This window comes from Triticum dicoccoides, chromosome 7B, assembly GCF_002162155.2.
Source record: "Triticum dicoccoides isolate Atlit2015 ecotype Zavitan chromosome 7B, WEW_v2.0, whole genome shotgun sequence".
NCBI lineage: Eukaryota > Viridiplantae > Streptophyta > Magnoliopsida > Poales > Poaceae > Triticum > Triticum dicoccoides.
This window is the reverse complement of record NC_041393.1, coordinates 498,869,687-498,889,709: the sequence shown is the minus strand read 5'-3', so window position 1 is coordinate 498,889,709 and position 20,023 is coordinate 498,869,687. Positions and strand designations below refer to the sequence as shown.

The window sequence follows — 20,023 nt, the reverse complement described above, 5'->3', positions numbered from 1 at the left end:
AAGTCTTTTTAGAGATTTCACTACAAACTACATACGAATGTATATAGACATATTATAGAATGTAGATTCATTTATTTTCCTCCGTATGTAGTCCATAGTGAAATCTCTAAAAAGACTTACATTTAGGAACGGAGGGAGTAATTTTTATTACTCTCCACATAAGCAAATTTCTTCTCATGAATAGTAGTGGGAGCAAACTCAACAAAATAACTATCATGTGAGGTATAATCCAATTGAAAATTAAAATCAAGATGACAAGTTTCATGGTATTCATTATTCTTTAGAGCATACATGTCATCACAATAATCATCATAGATAGCAACTTTGTTCTCATAATCAATTGGAACCTCTTCCGAAACAGTGGATTCATCACTAAATAAAATCATGACCTCTCCAACTCCACTTTCATCAATATAATCATCATAAATAGGAGGCATGCTTTCATCATAATAAATATTCTCATCAAAGCTTGGGGGGACTAAAAATATCATATTCATCAAACATAGCATCCCCAAGCTTGTGGCTTTTCATATCATTAGCATCATGGATATTCGAAGAATTCACACTAACAACATTGCAATCATGCTCATCATTCAAAGATTTAGTGCCAAACATTTTAATGCATTCTTCTTCTAGCAATTGAGCACAATTATCGAAATCCTTATTTTCACGAAAGACATTAAAAAGATGAATCATATGAGGCACCCTCAATTCCATTTTTTTGTAGTTTTCTTTTATAGACTAAACTAGTGATAAAACAAGAAACTAAAAGATTCAATTGCAAGATCTAAAGATATACCTTCAAGCACTAACGTCCCCGACAATGGCGCCAGAAAAGAGCTTGATGTCTACTACACAACCTTCTTCTTGTAAACGTTGTTGGGCCTCCAAGTGGAAAGGTTTGTAGGACAGTAGCAAATTTTCCTCAAGTGGATGACCTAAGGTTTATCAATCCGTGGGAGGCGTAGGATGAAGATGGTCTCTCTCAAACAATCTTGCAACCAAATAACAAAGAGTCTCTTGTGTCCCCAACACACTCAATACAATAGTAAATTGTATAGGTGCACTAGTTCGGCGAAGATATGGTGATACGAGTGCAATATGGATGGTAGATAAAGATTTTTGTAATCTGAAAATATAAAAACAGCAAGGTAGCAAGCGATAAAAGTGAGCGCAAACGGTATTGCAATGCTTGGAAACAAGTCCTAGGGTTCATACTTTCACTAGTGCAAGTTCTCTTAACAATAATAACACAATTGGATCATATAACTATCCTTCAACATGCAACAAAGAGTCACTCCAAAGTCGCTAATTGCGAAGAACAAACGAAGAGGTTATTGTAGGGTACGAAACCACCTCAAAGTTATTCTTTCCGATCAATACATTGGGCTATTCCTATAAGTGTCACAAACTGCCCTAGAGTTCGTAGTAAAATAACACCTTAAGACACAAATTAACCAAAACCCTAATGTCACCTAGATACTCCAATGTCACCTCAAGTATCAGTGGGTATGATTATACGATATGCATCACACAATCTCAGATTCATCTATTCAACCAACATAAAGAACTTCAAAGAGTGCCCCAAAGTTTCTATCGGAGAGTCAAGACGAAAACGTGTGCCAACCCCTATGCATAAGTTCACAAGGTCACTGAACCCGCAAGTTGATCACCAACACATACATCAAGTAGATCACGTGATAGCCCATTGTCACCACAGATAAGCACATGCAAGACATACATCAAGTGTTCTCAAATCCTTAAAGACTCAATCCGATAAGATAATTTCAAAGGAAAAACTCAGTCCATTACAAGAGAGTAGAGGGGGAGAAACATCATATGATTCAACTATAGTAGCAAAGCTCGGTACATCAAGAATACGAGAGAGAGATCAAACACATAGCTACTGGTACATACCCTCAGCCCCGAGGGTGAACCACTCCCTCCTCGTCATGGAGAGCGCCAGGATGATGAAGAAGGCCACCAGTGATGGATTCCCCATCCGGTAGGGTGTCGGAACGGGCTCCCGAGAGGTTTTGGGTGGCTACAGAGGCTTGCCGGCGGCGGAACTCCCGATCTAGGTTTCTTTCTGGAGGTTTGGGTATTTATAGGAGGGTTTGGCGTCGAGAACAAGTCAGGAGGACCCACGGGGTGTCCACGAGGCACATGGGCGCGCCCTCCACCCTCATGGGCCCCACGGGACTCCTCTGCGATAACTTTTTGTTCCAGTATTTTCTATATTTTCTAGAAAAAATCTCCGTTGATTTTCAGCGCATTCCGAGAACTTTTATTTCTGCACAAAAACAATACCATGATAGTTCTGCTGAAAACAGCGTCAGTCCGGGTTAGTTCTAACCAAATCATACCAAAATCATGTAGAAATATTATAAACATGGCATAAATACATAAAGAATTATAGATACGTTAGAGACGTATCAGCCACCCACGAATTGATAAAACTTAGGTCATTCACTCGAGGAAAATTTGCTACAGTCCTACAAAACTCTGCGCTTGGAGGCCCAATATGAGTCTACAATAACAAGTTGTGTAATAGACAACAACCCCACCCTTCCACCGCCGAAAAACGGCCACCCTAATCGAAAACAATGAGTGGGATTTTACCAAGTTGAAACCCAATAGCCGCTGCACCCTCAAGGAATCAACCAACTACTCCTACCAATTGATATGATCACAATACGATCAACACTAAATTCACACGAACTAACTCGATTTACTCACGGATACTCATTTTTAGAAATGATTTGTACTTTTCGATCTTTGGGATTATTAAGCTTAAAAATCTTACTTAATAGGAGAAAATAGTAAATCGAGGATCAACCAATTCTATCAAGTAGTTATAGGATTCTACATTAGAGCTACCTATTATAACTTGGAGAAGAGGTAAGATATCCACCGATTGTGGAGGGGTTTATAGCTAGGGAAGAGAGAATGTGATCACAACACACAAGCAATGGCGTGACCAGTACACCGTAGCACAAGCCGAGTTGATGGCAACGACATGAGGAGGAACATAGGAGTGCTTGGTTCACCCCAGGCGTTGATCACCCTTTACTCGAACAAATCCAGAGCGTCCATCCATTCCTCGCAATGATTTGTTAGTTCTTCATGCGAAGTGTCCATTTCTTCTTAGCATGAAGTGCAGAGTTTCACGGTCTAAACAGACATTGATACAAACTTCTTGGAGTAAAATGCATAGGACCATCACTTTAGCGTTGTAGCTATTGAAAACCACCACTTTACAAAACGTGACACTTCGCACCGAACCGAAAAATTGATAGTGGAGAAAAGCACTGATCCAAAATGCTAAGCGCTTTGGCGACATCACTAACTAGTCTGCCCCGCCCGTTGGGCTGAGTTGGCAGATTTTTTTTTTTGGATCAGTGTATTTTTGCCACTGTCAATTTTTCGGTTCAGTGTAAAATGTCATGTTTTATAAAGTGATGCTTTTTCAAAAGCTATGACGCTAAGGTGGTTGTTTATGCATGGTTTATGCATTTTACTCGACTTCTTGCCAGGATCGAATCTAACGCGGTGCCATTCAGGAAAGCCACGGAAAAGCGAGAGCATAGCCCGGCACTTTCCTAGCGATGGCACGAATCGTGGTGCGCCATCCGACGGTCCCAGCCAGTTCGGGCACCCACGGCACCGGGCTAAAATCCCCTCCCGACCGCTCCGCCGCCACCCCTACCGTCCACCGCCGCTCCTTCTCTCCCACCAACCTCACTCGAGCTCTCGAAGCGGCGCAGCTAGGGTTAGCTCCGGCCACGAACCCCCCTAAACCCTACCACTCTCCCACCGCCATCACCGACTACTACAAGGCAATTTAGCCGCTGCGCCTCGTCGCCCGCTTCGATCCGGGGCTAGGGTTCCGCGGTTCTAAGTCCCGTTCGGGCGCCGGGGTGGTGGTGGTCTCGGGCGGCGGTATGGCGGGCTACGAGGAGGAGAACCTGAACGCCATGAACGGCTATGAGGAGGACGAGGAGGTGGAGGAGGAGGTCGAAGAGGAGGTGGAGGAGGTGGAGGAGGAAGAGGAGGAGGAGGAGAGGCCCGCCGCCGAGGGATCTCGAGATGGAGGAGGTGGAGGGGAGGCCGTCGGTAGCGGAGAGGCTGGTGGCGTGCAAGGCGGTAGGGACGTGCCTGCCGAGCCCGCCGACGGGTCCGGGTGAGTTAGTTGCGCTTTTAGGTTTTTGTTTGGTCTGTTGGACTGGATGAGGTTTGGTTAACTCGTTTGGTTTGGTCTGTGCTTCTCTACAGGAAAATTTTCGTTGGGGGTGTAGCCTGGGAGACAACCGAAGGTAGATAAGTAATTCCTGTAGGGTATTTTGCCAAGGATGGGGACGATTTTAGTTTTTGGACTTGTCATGCAAAATGCTCCAGCTGTGGGTGATTGATTATACAAACATTTAAAAAGAGTTGAGAACAAAAAAGTAGTTAGGTGCATTAGATCAACATAAAGCAAACTCGTTTTGCATTTACAAGACAAGTGCATCTCAACGTCCTTTCACAGCTAGGCTTAGATTGTCTGATTCACCTCATCACATGAAATACAGTGTTGTTCTGAATTGCTTATTTCTTCTGCTGTAACTGTAAGAAGCTTATACATTGTTTTCAGCCGTATATTTTCAATGGGCAGGAACCAGGATTAGAATCTTGTGTCTGTGGGCCAACCTACTCCCAGTGATCTTTTGGTTCGCACATTAGTCAAGAAAAAGGGGACACAGAGCAAGAATATATGGCTACACATTTCTCCTTAATTCTATCTAGAGCCATTTTGGTGTCTGTTATTAACGATTAAATTCTCCATTCCTGCATGCCTTGCAAGCTTGCTTAGGTAGAACATGTATTTTCATGAATGGTGCCATCATCAAGAAATTAGTTAATCTGAGGGAAACTTGCGTTGAGAGTTGTGAGATACTGAGATCGATTTGCTCAGATACCCAAAAAGTGTTGAAATTCTGAACTCTGTGTTACAATGTTCACACAAACTTTTTGTTACATGGAGTGGAGGGAGTACATTTCAGGTCCAAATTTTATGCACATATAAAGAAACAAAAACAATAAATTCGGCTCTAAATAGTACTCCCTCCACTCCATATTGCCCAGCGTTTTAGTGTTTTAGCTCCAGCACGCATAAAGATAAGGGCAAAGTGTGGATAAAATTGTGCTGGATGGGTGATTATACCCTCAAAACTCAGAGTAACCTCTCTCTCTCTCTCTTTCTCCGCAGCCTTTGGCCATAACTGGCACTAGCCTCTTTCCCCTCACATGTCGCTTCACCCTCCTGTTCCCCCATGCGCATACATGCAGTGTAATTGGCTTCCGGTTGCTAATGGGAAGGGGTGAAATAGGTAATCCAATTGGGAGAGAAACAAAATATTCTGGGTATTTTTTAAAATAAGCAAGAAACCAATTTTATGCTGGGTATTGAGGAACAGAGGGAGCAAATGAACAGTTTTAGCTACTATTTATAGCCAAGTTTGTCCTTTTAGTTTCTCTATGTATGGATTGAGTGTGGATTTGAGATTTTGTTTCATGTTAGATGCATCTTTTATGAATGATGTATTAAATTCTCAATTTTAACGGCTATGAATGATAATATTGATAATCGACTAACTGTAATTGGGGTGTGTTTGGACTGCTGTGTGTGCTGACTCCTGTTTTGGAAGCTGAAATTCTTTTGTCACGCTAAATTAGGAAATTGTGATCCATAACGAGTTGACTTGGGTAGGGTAAAGGTCTGAAGGTTGGGGATAGGGGAAAGGGAACTTACTTCCAAACTACAATTATGCAGAAAATTCTGTAGTCTATGTTTCCATGATAATGTTCTTTCTGCGGTCATGTTGTAAGGTTAGCCTGGTTTATTCGTACCTTGCTGTTGTTTGAGTCCAACAGGTGCTTCTTATGCATCTCACTTTCAGATTTTTATTGGTTGTGCCGGTTAATACTATGTGGTTATTTGAGTTTAACAAATGTTTCTCACATATCTCATCCAGTGCTGTTTAATTTATTTACTTTGGCAGAGGAGCTTGATCGTAGGAGTATTATAGTTTTGATGTCACATTGATCAGTTTGCAGTCTGATAAGGGGTGCTACTTGTTCATTAATGATACTCTGCGTCTGTTCTCTAGCCGTGTGTGAATCTGTTCGCAACTCCTGTGTTTGTTAACTTTAGAATGGTGGAGCTTACCAGTTTTATATGAGAAAACTGCTGATACAACTTTTGGCCACTGGAGCTTACAGTTAGTTACTAATTAAACACAAAAAAAGAGGACCAGAATCTGGACATTTGAATTCACTAAAATTTATGAATTCATTGGAGAAAACTATTAATAGTGTCAATTGTTTCCATCAATATTGTCGTTACATGAGTTATGATTATTTATTATCCATTGCTTAGTTTGGCAAGCATTTTCAGAAATATGGAGCTGTAACTGACGACTCATTTGTTTGTGTGCAGAAAAATTCAGCAAGCATTTTCAGAAATATGGAGCTATAACTGATTCTGTGATCATGAAAGACAAGCATACCGGGATGCCTCGTGGATTTGGATTTGTTACATTTTCTGATCCATCTGTGATTGATAGGGTTCTGGAGGATGAACATACTATAGATGGAAGAACGGTAAGGCCTCCTTTGTTGACAGCTAGGTGCAAACGCTCTTCTATGTTGTAGCATTAACAACCAAAACATGCAAATCTGAGTGGGTCTGTTCTTACACATTTTTTATCTATTAAGGTTGAAGTCAAAAGAACTGTGCCTAGAGAGGAGATGTCAACAAAAGATGCTCCTAACAAGACAAGAAAGATCTTTGTTGGTGGCATTCCAGCATCTCTAACTGAAGGTACATATAAAAGCAAAAGGTGTTTTCTGTGTGCGAGCAAATTTTTTTGAACTTGGTCACAAGTATTAAGTCGTAACCACTTGAATACTCCCAAGTCCCAATGTTAACATATGCTAAGTTTTGAGCATATTTGTTTCATGTGAAACATGACTGACTCGAATTTTTTCAGATAAGTTAAAGGAGCACTTCTCCTCATATGGCAAGGTGGCTGAGCATCAAATCATGGTTGACCATAGCACTGGCCGTTCACGAGGCTTTGGCTTTGTTACCTTCGAAAGTGAGGACGCTGTTGAAAGGGTTATGTCAGATGGGAGAATGCATGATCTTGGAGGGAAGCAGGTCACCAGCTTTCTCTTGTTATATATGAGAATTAATATTTTTCTCTTGCTCCAGTTATTAGATTCAGTAGCGCTAGCGACTACTGTTAATGTTGCTGTCGAATTTTCAACCATGTCAATCAACGTTTCGTCCTGTGTTTTTTTAGTATCGAGATAGTTTAACATGTAATGTCAAACTGCACAGTTTTGTAACTCGTAGCTTAATACACCCTCTGTTCATTAATATAATATAAGACGTTTTGGCAGTTTAATTTGAACTGCCAAAACGTCTTATGTTATGAACAGAGGTAGTAGCATTCAAGAGGTGTTTAATGGAGACGGCGGCATTTTGGCTCCCGGGAGCACATGCTAAATCGGAAAAAAACAGTTGAAATTTAGAAGAATTCCATCTTTTGTACGGCAAACATGTCAGTGTCTTTTGACTGCATGTAGTTTATTGCGAAGTGGCGTGTTGTGATCTGGAAAAAAAACTGTGCTCTAAACAGCTTTAAAAATGGCCTTTTTACATCACATATTTTGTTCTTCTCACCAGGCAACATACGTCATTTCTTAACAAAACTTTGCACGCGGGTAGAAGGCAGGAACATGTTTATAATTTCTTTTTTAAGTTCCTTTTTCGTATTTAACTGTTCATCTGCAAGCTTGTGAGGCAAGGCTCAGTTTTGAATATCCATATCAAAACCAAAAATTACTCTTGCTCAGAATGCATTATTCATGTCAACTCTAGTCTGTACTGAGGTAACACTTTGTCTTCAGCATGGAAGAAACTATTGAATATTTCTTTGTAAATCTCTGTATGATTTTCATCTGCATTTTGAAGGGAATGTTGCTTGTGCGGTGCTTTTGTTACCCTGTCCAAGTGTCCAGACTTGCTGAACCTATTCTAGAAATGAAATGTTCAAAATCATACTGCTGTAGGCTCTGACTGTTCTACATATTCTGTTGCATGTGATTTTGGATGGAAGTCTATTCTTTCTTGGCTGAATTAAATTCACTGGAAATCACTTCCAAATATCCAATTTCTCCTGAATATGTGTCACTTCTTTAAAAAAACCACTTAGGGCATATATAAAGGTAGATGCAGTTGTTGAGTGTTGGCTCTTTGTCTTCTCTATGTCATCTAGAGTCGACAATAAAATAAAATAACTCATACGATGTGGTGTCTTAAGGTTCTACACGAAGAGTCAACCTCAAATGCAATGAGATCTATTTGTGGAAAATCTGGCTTTAACCGAGAGAGTCAGTTCTATTCTCTCCTCTCTCCACATGACTCTTGCCTTTGTTTATTTTGAAGTTAGGAATAAGATGTGTGATTTGACGTCATTTAGAGGCTTTACTTGGTTGGCAATCACATAGTCAAATGTTTCCTGCGAGTGTTAAGCATCACATGAATCAGGGTTAACATAAATTGTTTTGATAACTTCTCCACTTGGGTTTTGCAGGTTGAAATAAAAAGAGCCGAGCCAAAGAAACCTGGTGGTGGTGATTCAAGCTCTAACAGTAGACATAGCCATGGAGGAGGTGGCCACCGTAGTTCATACCGCGGTGGAGGTGGTGGTGGTGGTGGAGGCCGTTCTGCCATCAGCAGCAGCAGTGGTTATGGGTATGGAGCTGACTACCGATCAGCTGCAGCTGCCTACTATGGTAGTGCAGGATATGGTGCCTACGGTAGAGGGTATGGTGCATATGGAGGTAACCCTGCCTATGGGTCAGGTTTTGGCTCTGCTTATGGTGGTTCTATATATGGAGGCCCGTATGGTGCCTATGGGGCATATGGGGGTGCCTACGGAGGTGGCGCATATGGTGCACCTGGCGGCTATGGTGCAGGTGCAGGCGGGTATGGTGGCTATGGGGGAGCTGGAAGCATGGGTGGTGGTGGAAGTGCGAGTGGTCGAGGCTCGGGCAGGTACCACCCATACGGGAAATGAGTCCACAGCTGGTTCCTAGGATCTGATAATAAACACATACACCCGCTCATTTCTGCTATGAGAAGTTGCAACACCCCATTGGCTTTGTTGGATCAGAACATTTTGCATTCTTGCATTGCACTGGCATTGTATCTGAACACAAATCTAGATTCTAGTCACTGAAAACTGAACCAGCCCGAGCTTCAGCTAAAACACTGTTGTATTCATTAGAACCCTTTAAAAGTCGAACCCAACTTTGTGATAGGAACAATATCTATGTGTTGGTACGATGAATTACGATGTAACAGTCTCACCAAGCAACCTAACTCTTGGCAGAATTGACTTGCTCTAATTGGACTGTGACGTCTCTTTTGCATTTTGGTCCTGCCCAGCCGTGCCGTGCAGCTAAGTGATAGCATATCTGTGACCCGAATGTTGGGACTGTAGCTAGATGGCATCAGTCAGGTTTAAACACATAATCCCTTTGTTTCAACATATTTGAAGTTTTAGATTTGGAAAATAGTTTGCCACCGAGGTGGACACCGTACGATGTACTCCCTCTGTGAGGAGTAAGTGCTTTGAGATTTGAGAAGAGATTGGATTAGTGAAAGACCCGCAAAAAGTGAGCATCACAAGACATGCAAGACGTCGGTGTAACACATGACACGCGGGAGGGTACACCAACGCGTCATCGTAAATCGCCCATTGTGCACGCCGGCAACTTCGATTTCACCACTAGAAGGTCACGCCGTACTTGATTTTTTTTATAAAACTTTCGATGTACTCCGTCCTCGTTTATAGGTTCTGTTTGTATTTTGTGCCAAATTTTGACTAGAGATTTAACTAATAAAATATGAATGCATATCACTAAAAATTATATCGTTGGATTTGTATTTAAATATAGTTTTCATTTATATTATATTTTATAATATGCAGTAACATTTTATTAGTTAAATTTAAGGTTAAAATTTGGAACAGAATATAAAGGGAACTAATATACCAAAACGGAGGTAGTGTTCATCTTCAATCATGGCAGTACAAACGAAAACTAAAAATAATAAAAATAGAAGTCTGTCGTGTTAGAAAAGTCGCTATGTTAAGGCATCATAAGACTAACACATCAGAACAACAACCGCTGCCGATGAAAAGTAGCTTCGATCGGAAGGATCCAACCGAAAGATGCACGAACATAGTCAAACAACGATAAAATCCGAGCAGATCCACAAAAGACAGATCCATCGGAGACATACATTCACATGTCCACCGACGATGATTAGACGCACCACCGGAATGAGGGCTAGGCGGGGAGAACCTTATTACATCTTCAAGGAGCCGCCGCTGTCACATCTTCCTGAGCAGGACAAAGACCCTAGAAAACTAAAAAAAGTCAAAAAGCAAAGCCCTCCCATCGGCAAAGGCCGGATCTATCACACCTCTATGGTCCTATGGCCACCAAAGACGAAGCAGACCGGCGGCGGTGGCAGGAGGCAGAGAAACCCTAATTTTTCTTGGGGCAGGAGGAACCAAGAAAAACGATTTGCAACGGTTTACAACACGGTTTCACGTTCTATTTCACTATCTAATGAGGATTCTTTTCACCTTTTCCTCATGAACGTGCTTGGATTTGAAGTAACGCCTTCCCCATTTTGGTCTTCTTACTGCCGCTAGTAAATTTTGGCAGGGACTAGTGCTCAATTGGCAGATAGGATGCTGGATCGGTGGGTTGAGAAGTTTATCCGGGCAATCACCACCATATCTTATGTATTGATAAGTACAATTGGAAAGGATTTGTCACATCTAAATGTGCCATAATTATTGCACATCTAAGTGACACAATCAAGTTTGGAAAGAAAAAAAAAATACCCACACGAACCTTCGCGTAAAATCAATGACATAGGACTTAAATGTGCAATACTTATGGCACATCTAGATGTACTTTGGCGAAACTGTTTGAACAAATATTGTCGGGAAACATCTGCAATCAATAACCTCAAGAATGTAACTATCCGTTAGCGAAACATGGCTTGTAAAACAGGGTTAACAATCAAAGTGATGCATGACAGTGACTCACATGTGTCTCTCCAGTGGTGTATCTGCACCGTGGACACGATGGTCCATGGACCATCCTATAAATCGACCAATACTTCAGCATAGTTATAAATAAAACCAGGCAAGCCACAACATACGCTCAAGTCCAAAGCCAACAAACTTCGTGTTTGTGGATGGAATCCCCCAAGATAGAATGGCAGTCCCGCTCTTTTAGCGGTACCAAATAAATGATTACTCGAGTCAGGCTTTTGGGCGCCGTTGCCGAAGGCAATGGTCCAGCTTGTGTGAATGGATTTCATTGTTTTTTTAGATTCCACTATTTGTTCGATAGCAAGCAAACTCTCCCAATTTAGGACCTTCAGTGATCTTACAACGACGTCCCTTCTGCGGCTCCATGGCATGAATCCGTTGCTGACATATTCACAAGCATGTGTGCGCCTACTAGGGGACTAAGGCAGGAACTCCACCAACTCGTCATTTCTCTGATTCAAAATATGATTTCTATCTTCTTCAATTCACAGTATGATTTTGCCTTCGAGGTTCGAATAAGTTAATTGTGAGTGCAAATTGAAACTCGGAACTGATAATTCAGTCGACTGATTAACAATTATTATGGCTTTATTCAAATTATCAGTTGATAAATTAACTTTTTTATCGTAGACTTGTACAAAATTAAACTTATTGAAATGTTAACTTTTGACATCATCTGCCGAGACAGGGCCAAAGGCACAATATGAATATTTGACGAAGGGAAATGCTCATTTTCCCCATGTAATTCCCATAAAAATATCATAAATTGATTCAAAGCACGCGGGGGGTGGGGTGGGGGGGCAGGTTTAGCAAATAGATGCACCTGTGCTAGTGTGTTGTGTATTTAGTGTAAACATTTTCTTAATATTAATTGGACCACCCTAACCAGAAATCCTGGCTACGGCAGGCGCGATCCTTCAACTGAATGACTTGAACAAGTTTGGCACGGGCATGTGCGCCGACTGGTAGACCGAGGCAGGAACTCCACCCACTTCTCATCTCTCCAGTTCAAAGTATCATTTCCATCTTCTTCAATTGAAAGTAAGATTTTGCCTTCAATGTTCAAATATTTAATCACGATCACAAATTGAAACTCAGAATTGATAAATTGAAACGAATGACTAGTGATTATTATGGATTCATTCGAACTGACAATTGGTAAATTATTTTTTAATTGTTAGATTGTTGAAAAATTAAACTTATTGATATGTTCTTTTGATAAATTCTATAATAGCATGTGTTTGAGGTGGGAGGGGGGACAAAGGCTATATATCCCCACACAAGCCCTCCCACAGAAATAATGGAAATATACCCTAGAGGCAATAATAAAATGGTTATTATTATATTTCCTAAATCACGATAAAGATTTATTGTTCATGCTAGAATTGTATTGTTCAGAAACTTAAATACTATGTGAATACGTAAACAAATACCGTATCCCTAGTGAGCCTCTACCAGACTAACTCGTTAATCAAAGATGGTTAAGGTTTCGTAACCATAGACATGTGTTGTCATTTGATAACGGGATCACATCGTTAGGAGAATGATGTGATGGACAAGATCCAACCATTAGCATAATATATGATCGTTCAGTTTACTGCTACTGCTTTCTTAATGTCAAATACATGTTTCTTCGACCATGAGATCATGCAACTCCCGGATACTGGAGGAATACCTTGTGTGCTATCAAACATCACAATCTAACTGGGTGATCATAAATATGCTCTGCAGGTATCTTCGAAGGTGTCTGTTGAGTTGTTGTGAATCGAGATTGGGATTTGTCACTCCGTGTATTGGAGAGGTATCTCTGGGCCCTCTCGGTAATACACGTCACAAGAAGCTTGCAAGCAAAGTGACTAAGAAGTTAGTTGCAAGATGATGTATTACAGAACGAGTAAAGAGACCTGCCGGTAATAAGATAGAACTAGGTATAGAGGTACCGACGATCAAATCTCGGGCAAGTAACATAACAACAGACAGAGGGAATTACGTATGTTGTCATAAAGGTTCAACCGATAAAAGATCTTCGTAGAATATGTAGGAATCTATATGGGCATCCAGGTTCCGCTATTGGTTATTGACCAGAGAGGTGTCTCAGTCATGACTACACAATTCCCGAACCCGCAGGGTCGCACGCTTAACGTTCGTTGACGCTAGAGTATTGGGTTATTTGATGAGTGGTAACCAAATGTTGTTCGGAGTCTCGTATGAGATCCCGGACGTCACGAGGGGTCTCGGAATGGTCGAGAGGTAAAGATTTATATATAGGGAGTCATATTTTTGGTTCCGGAAAAAGATGCAGTTTTTTCGGTATTGTACTGGGAAGCTTCCAGAAGGTTCCGGAGGATTTCGGAGGGGTCCAGAAGTCCACAAGTGGTTCCATCATGACCCAAGGGCTAGCATGGGTTGTGGGTAGGCGCCCTGGCCTTATTTGTCTAGGCGCACCAAGTCCTCAAAAGCCCATGTTGCTAGAGAAGGCAAAAAAGGAAGAAGTCCTAGTAGGAATTGAATAGGATTGGACTTGGAGTCCAAGTCCTCTCCCCCTTAGCTGCGCCCTAAGGCTTGGAGGGGCTGTTTACCACACCCCTCTACCTATGTATAGTGGGGAGGGGGCGCCCCAAGAGGACACACCAAGCCCTTGGCGTCCCCTCTCTCCCGTTATTCCGTAGTTCCATCACCTCGTCCCGACGACGCTTAGCGAAGCGCTGTCGGTGTTCCACCATGTAAGTGCATCTACTGCCCCTTAGTGATTTTGGTGTATTGAAGACTTATAGGTTAAGGGACTGATGCATTTGTGAGTGTACACATGTATATAATTCTATGAGGAGTTTGATATTTACAGAGAATGTCGACCCCTAAAAATGAAGTTCTTCATCTGAAGACTTTGGATTTCTGAAGACTTTCTGAAAACTTACTGAAGACTTTGAAAGTGAAGAAATTGGTGTGACCTTGAAGACTTGGTATTCTTTCAAGGAACATGAAGCGTGAAGACTTTTGTTTTTATAGTTTCATTTTCTCTTTCTTGAGTCATAGGAAACATCGTACTGTTAAAGGGGGTCGAGGAAATACTAAGGAAAATTTTCCATGTGATGCTCAACTCAAAATCCTACACCTACCAATCCCTTCGAGTGAAGCCATTGGAAATCTCACACAGTTCAGTCATATTCTTCAGTGACAGAGACGATGTTCTTCTAATCTCTGAGGAATTTGTTCTGACTCAGGAGTTAGGAATTCACCAGTGTGAATTGCCTACACAATGAGGAACATGATAGCCCTGAGGATTTTGATAGTCAAAATTCCGACCGTTGCTGTGCTACGCGCCATCGGTTCCAAAATATCTACCCACCTAACGGTCATATCAGACAAGGGCATTTATGTCTTATCATGTCGGGCTGCTCCCTGGGCTATAAATAGCCGCCCCCTTCAACCACTAGCTGGTTGGCTGCTCCGAGAGAAACTGACACTTGTCATTTGAGAGCAACCCATCCTCCAAGGACTTTGAGCGAAAATCATCAAGTGAGGAAAAGCCAAACCCAAACCTACAAACCCCCAGGTGATTGAGCATCACTGAAGAGATTGATCCTGCGTGGATCGGATGCTTCTTTCCTTTGAAGACTGTGCTTCTTCCAGACGGTTAGGCGTCAAGGTCTAGAGCATCCAAGAGGAATTGTGGATCGCCGAGTGACCAAGTTTGTGAAGGTTTGGAAGTCACCTGAAGACTTACCACGAGTGATTGGGCGAGGTCTGTGTGACCTTACCTCAAGGAGAATACGGTGAGGACTGTGTGTCCGGGACTGGGTGTCCTCGAGTTTAAATACTCAGCCGCTCCAACCAGATGTACAACTGAGACAGCAGTTGGAACTGGTCTACCAAATCATTGTCTTCACCGAGCTAACTGGTTCTATTTCCTCAACTCTTTCATTTCCTCATGTATGTTGCTGTGTGCCTGTTCATATCTGTTTGAAGACTTTTGACTGAAGACTTTCTCAACTTCCTCAGTTCAATTTCTTCAGTCTGTCTGTCTTCATCTTGTGTTATCCTGTATTTACGCTTTCTGTACTCTGTGCTTGTCTTCATTTCATCATGATGACTGCGGTTGTGTTTTATTATGTTCCTTTCTGAGTACTTATTCCGCTGCAAGTAGTTTTTCATTTAGGAATTTCCTCATCAGCAAATTCCTTAGTGAAGAATTCATAAAAATCGCCTATTCACCCCCCTCTAGTCGATATAACGCACTTTCAATTGGTATCAGAGCAAGGTACTCCCTTGTTCTGTGTGATTTTGGTTTAACCGCCTGGAGTTTTAGTTATGTCGACCGCAGGTATGATCAAGGTCTCTGCTGGATGTCCTACCTTCGATGGAACGGACTAACCCTACTGGAAGAACAAGATGCGAATGCATCTTGAGGCAATTGACAACGATCTCTGGTATGTTGTGGAAAATGGTGTTCCGTCAGTCACACCATCTCTGAACGCTACTGATGTGAAGAGATTCAAGCAACTCGATTCTCAAGCAAAGAATATCATATGTGGTCATCTGAGCAAAGGACAGTATGGAAGAGTGAGTGCTTTGGAAACTGCCAAGCTTATCTGGGATAGGCTGTCCAAAGTAAATGAAGGAGTCTCAACTCAACGTGACTCTCGTGTTGACGTTCTTCGCATTCTCTTCAACCGCTTCAAAAGACTTGACAATGAAAATGTTCAGCAAACCTTCGATCGCCTCACTGACATCTCAAATGAGCTTCAAGCGCTTGGCGCCACTGACATCACCGACCATGAGGTGGTGAAGAAATTGATGAGATTGCTAGATTCTTCATTTGATACTCTGGCACTGATGATTCAAGAGCGTGCTGACTACAAGTCACTTGATCCCGCTGATATCCTCGAGAGGCTAAACACTCATGAGTTCCAGCTTGCTGAGAAGAGAGATTTATATGGTTCGAGCTATGGCAAACCACGTGCTTTGAAGGCCAAGGCCGTTTATGAGTCTGAGGAAGAAGACTCTACCAGCAGCCTTGGTGATCCTGAAGAACTGAGCCAGGAACTAGCACTGCTCGTGAAGAAATTTTAGAAGTTCTCAAGACGTGGTCGCTTTGGAAAATCCTCAAGAAGCAACGATTCCTCATCTAGTGACTACAAGAAAAGACGGTGTCACAAATGCAAGAAGCCTGGTCACTACATTCAAGATTGTCCTCAGTGGGACAAGGAATTGAAGAAGAAGAAATACAAGGATTACAGTTCTGATGATGCCAAAAAGAAGAAGAAATCTTCAAAGTCTTCATCATCAAAATCCTCAAAGTCTTCATCTCACAAGAAGAGCAGCTCTAAGAAGGCTCGGGCATTCATTGGTAAGGAAATGGACTCTGAGGCTGAATCTGAGGATCATGAGGAAGAGGAGGCATCCGAGGAGTTCGAGTCTGGTGTGGCAAGCCTGGCTCTTGCTACCGCATTCGTCAGCAAGTCTATCTTCAACTCTGAAGAAAATGGCAACACCAACAATGCTGATAAAGGCAATGATGACTACGCTCCCACCTATTGCTTCATGGCAAAGGGTGCCAAGGTAACTAAATACGCCTCCTCTGACTCTAGTGAGGATGAATCTGATGAAAATCTCAAGCCCAGCTACTCTAAACTTGCTAAAATTGCTGTGAAACAACAAAAGGCTATTGAAAAGCTTCAAAACATGTTAGACAAAAGTGATGGTATGTTGGGTGAAGAAATGGATCGCACAAAAACCTTAATTGATAATCTTCAGAGACTTCAGTCTAAGTTTGACAACCTTCAAGGTCATCATAACACTCTCTTATCTGATCATGAGAAGCTTTCTTATGAGTTTCCTCAAAGAAAGCAAGATCTTGAGAAGCTAAGAGTGAGTTATGAAGATCTTCAGAAGGAGCGTGATTCATTACTTGCTCAACATATCAGCACTACCCAGGAAGAATTTGTTCCTCCATGTCTGAAGTGCATTGAACGTGAAACTGCTAATTCTTCACCTGAATGTTCAAATGCTTCTAATGCTACAAATTCTTCATATGTCTCTGCTGTCACTAATTCCTCATCTGAGGACAATGCAAGTATCACTGATGATGCAGGGCTGAAGGAATTGTACATGATAGGCATGTACAAAAGCCTCAAAGGGCATCAGACTCTTTGTGATGTGCTCAAAAAGCAGATCCTCAACAGAAACCCTAGGAAAGAGGGTATTGCCTTTGAGAGGAAACTCAATGCCGATGGAACATATTGGAAGCCTGAGCAGTATCCCAAAACCTCATGGGTTGCTGCAAAGGGACCTCCAGTTGATCCATCCAACTTATCTGGCTTTACATGTGAATCTCCTCATTCTTCTGATGAGTCATTTGACTCTAACTATAAACTGTTCAAAAATCAAAATGGTGAAGTATTTGCTAGATATGTTGGGACTAACTACAGGAACGGTTCTCCTATGAAGAAAATCTGGGTTCCCAAAAGTTGCCTTGAAAGTCTTCAGGTGAATGTCCTCATGACACCACCAATGAAGAAAAGGAACTCCAGATCAAATTCTTCATATGAACCAAATTCTTCATATGGATCCAAGTCCTCATACGGAGCAAATTCCTCACGTGGATCAAATTCCTCAAAAGGATCAAAGTCCTCATATGATCATCATCGTACTAACCCTTCTGTTTCGCAGGATAGAGCTAAGGGCTATGAATATGTGCATTATTCTTCAAATCATTATGTTCATAAGTCCTCGAAGAATTTCTCTGCTTATTCATATGCTTACCCTAACCCCTCTTATATGAAACAAAGTGGACCGGCGTCCATGCCACCTTTTTCATATGGTGCTCGCAGAGTGATGAATTCTTTGCCACCCCTCCAGATGTGGGTGGTAAAGAAAAAGAACTAATCTCTTATGCAGGGTCAGGTCTCCAGTCGTGCTCAAAACGACTGAAGAATTTGCTAGAGACCTGAACATTGCCTGAAAGGACGCAGGCTAATCATGAAGAAATGAATTGTCATTTCTCATGTCCTCATACTAAATTATCTGTGCTATTTCTTGATGAGATTGAACTGATGATACTGATATCATATTCTTCACTAATGAAGTATATGAGTTTGTAAGCTGCACTAATTCATCTGCAGGATGATCAACCCAAAGCAAATGAGTGGGTCCTCGATAGTGGATGTACAAATCACATGGCTGGTTACAAGAATCTATTGATGGATGCTCCCTTATCACCTTCACATCTGAAGCATATCATCTTCGCTGGCAAAGGCAAAAGTCAGGTATTGGGTCTAGGTAAGGTTGTGATCTCAAAGGATCGACACATGGACAAAGTCATGCTTGTCGAGTGCTTAGGATACAACCTCATGTCTTTCTCAATGCTTTGTGATCTTGATATGGTTGTTGTCTTTGGAAGATATCGTTGTGTTGTGATCATGGAAGCTGACCATTCCAAAGTCTTCGAAGGCTTTAGGAGAGGAGATCTGTATATTGTTGATTTCTCTACAGGACCACAGCCTGCCGTGTGCTTACTTGCAAAAGCTTCAGAAGGCTGGCTATGGCATCGACGACTTGGTCATGCTGGCATGAGGAATCTGCACACGCTTGCGAAGAAGAAGCATGTCATTGGCATTGAGAATGTCAAATTCCTCAAGGATCACTTATGCGGTGCTTGTGAAGCTGGAAAGATGACAAAGGCCAACCATCCAGCGAAGACTATCATGACTACCACTCGACCATTTGAATTGCTTCACATGGATCTCTTCAGTCCTAATCATTATTCTGCTATGACGAATGATGCATCTCTATATGGCTTTGTTATTGTTGATGATTATTCTCGTTACACATGGGTACATATTGTCACTTACAAACATGAAGTGCAGGAAGTCTTCAAACAATTTTCCTCGAGGGCTTCAACCAACTTTGGTGTGAAGATCAAACACATCAGAAGCGACAATGGGACTGAGTTCAAGAATTCCGGTCTTGATGGCTATCTTGATGAACTTGGTATTACTCATGAGTTATCTGCTCCTTATACTCCTCAGCAGAATGGCGTCGTGGAGCGGAAGAACAGAACCCTCGCTGAAATGGCTCACACTATGCTTGATGAATACAAGACACCTCGTCGGTTTTGGATTGATGCAATTGATACTGCTTGCCACATCATCAACAGAGTATATCTTCATAAATTCTTCAAGAAGACTGCCTATGAACTCCTCACTGACAAGAAACCCAACGTAAGTTACTTCAAAGTCTTCGGTGCTAAATGTTGGATTAGAGATCCACACCACAGTTCTAAATTTGCACCGAAAGCACATGAGGGTTTCATGCTTGGTTACAGAAAGGACTCGCACACCTACAGAGTCTTCAACAGTGTTCTTCACAAGATTGTTGAAACTGTAGATGTGCGGTTCGATGAAACTAATGGCTCGCAAAGAGAGCACCTACCTTTTGTGATAGATGAACCAGCACCTGAGGATTCTATCAAGTTCAAGGACATTGAGGATGTCATTCCTACTGAAGAATCCGTTGAAGAATTCATTCCAGAACGTGATGAACGTCGTACTAGCACACCTGAAGAAAATGGTGCTGAGGAAAATGCTCCTGAAGAAAATGTGGATCAAATTCCTCGAAGAAAACCCGCTCATCCTCGTATTGCAAATGAAGTACAAGCTGAGAAGATCATCGATGACATTCATGCACCAGGTCCTCTCACACGCTCAAAAGCTTCACATTTATCTAAATTTTGTGGGCACTTTGCTTTTGTCTCCATCACAGAGCCCACTAAGGTAGATGAAGCATTTCTGGAGCCTGAGTGGATTCAAGCTATGCAAGAAGAATTACATCAGTTCGAG

The 20,023-nt window shown here is 41.9% G+C and overlaps 1 protein-coding gene across 2 annotated transcripts; it reads left to right on the top strand.

Annotated features, from left to right (window-relative positions):
• Positions 1 to 3,682: 3,682 nt before the first annotated feature.
• Positions 3,683 to 9,459, top strand: LOC119336408 (heterogeneous nuclear ribonucleoprotein 1-like). 2 transcript variants are annotated; one of them, XM_037608418.1, is made up of 6 exons: positions 3,683 to 4,183; positions 4,276 to 4,316; positions 6,479 to 6,642; positions 6,757 to 6,862; positions 7,032 to 7,201; positions 8,643 to 9,459. In XM_037608418.1, exons 1-6 carry the CDS (start codon positions 3,945 to 3,947, stop codon positions 9,126 to 9,128), a joined length of 1,206 nt encoding a protein of 401 aa, XP_037464315.1. In that variant the 5' UTR covers positions 3,683 to 3,944; the 3' UTR covers positions 9,129 to 9,459. The 2 variants fall into 2 exon arrangements, with proteins under 2 accessions (XP_037464315.1, XP_037464316.1); XM_037608419.1 differs by lacking the exon at positions 4,276 to 4,316 and having other exon boundaries at positions 4,078 to 4,183.
• The last annotated feature ends 10,564 nt before the right edge of the window (positions 9,460 to 20,023 follow it).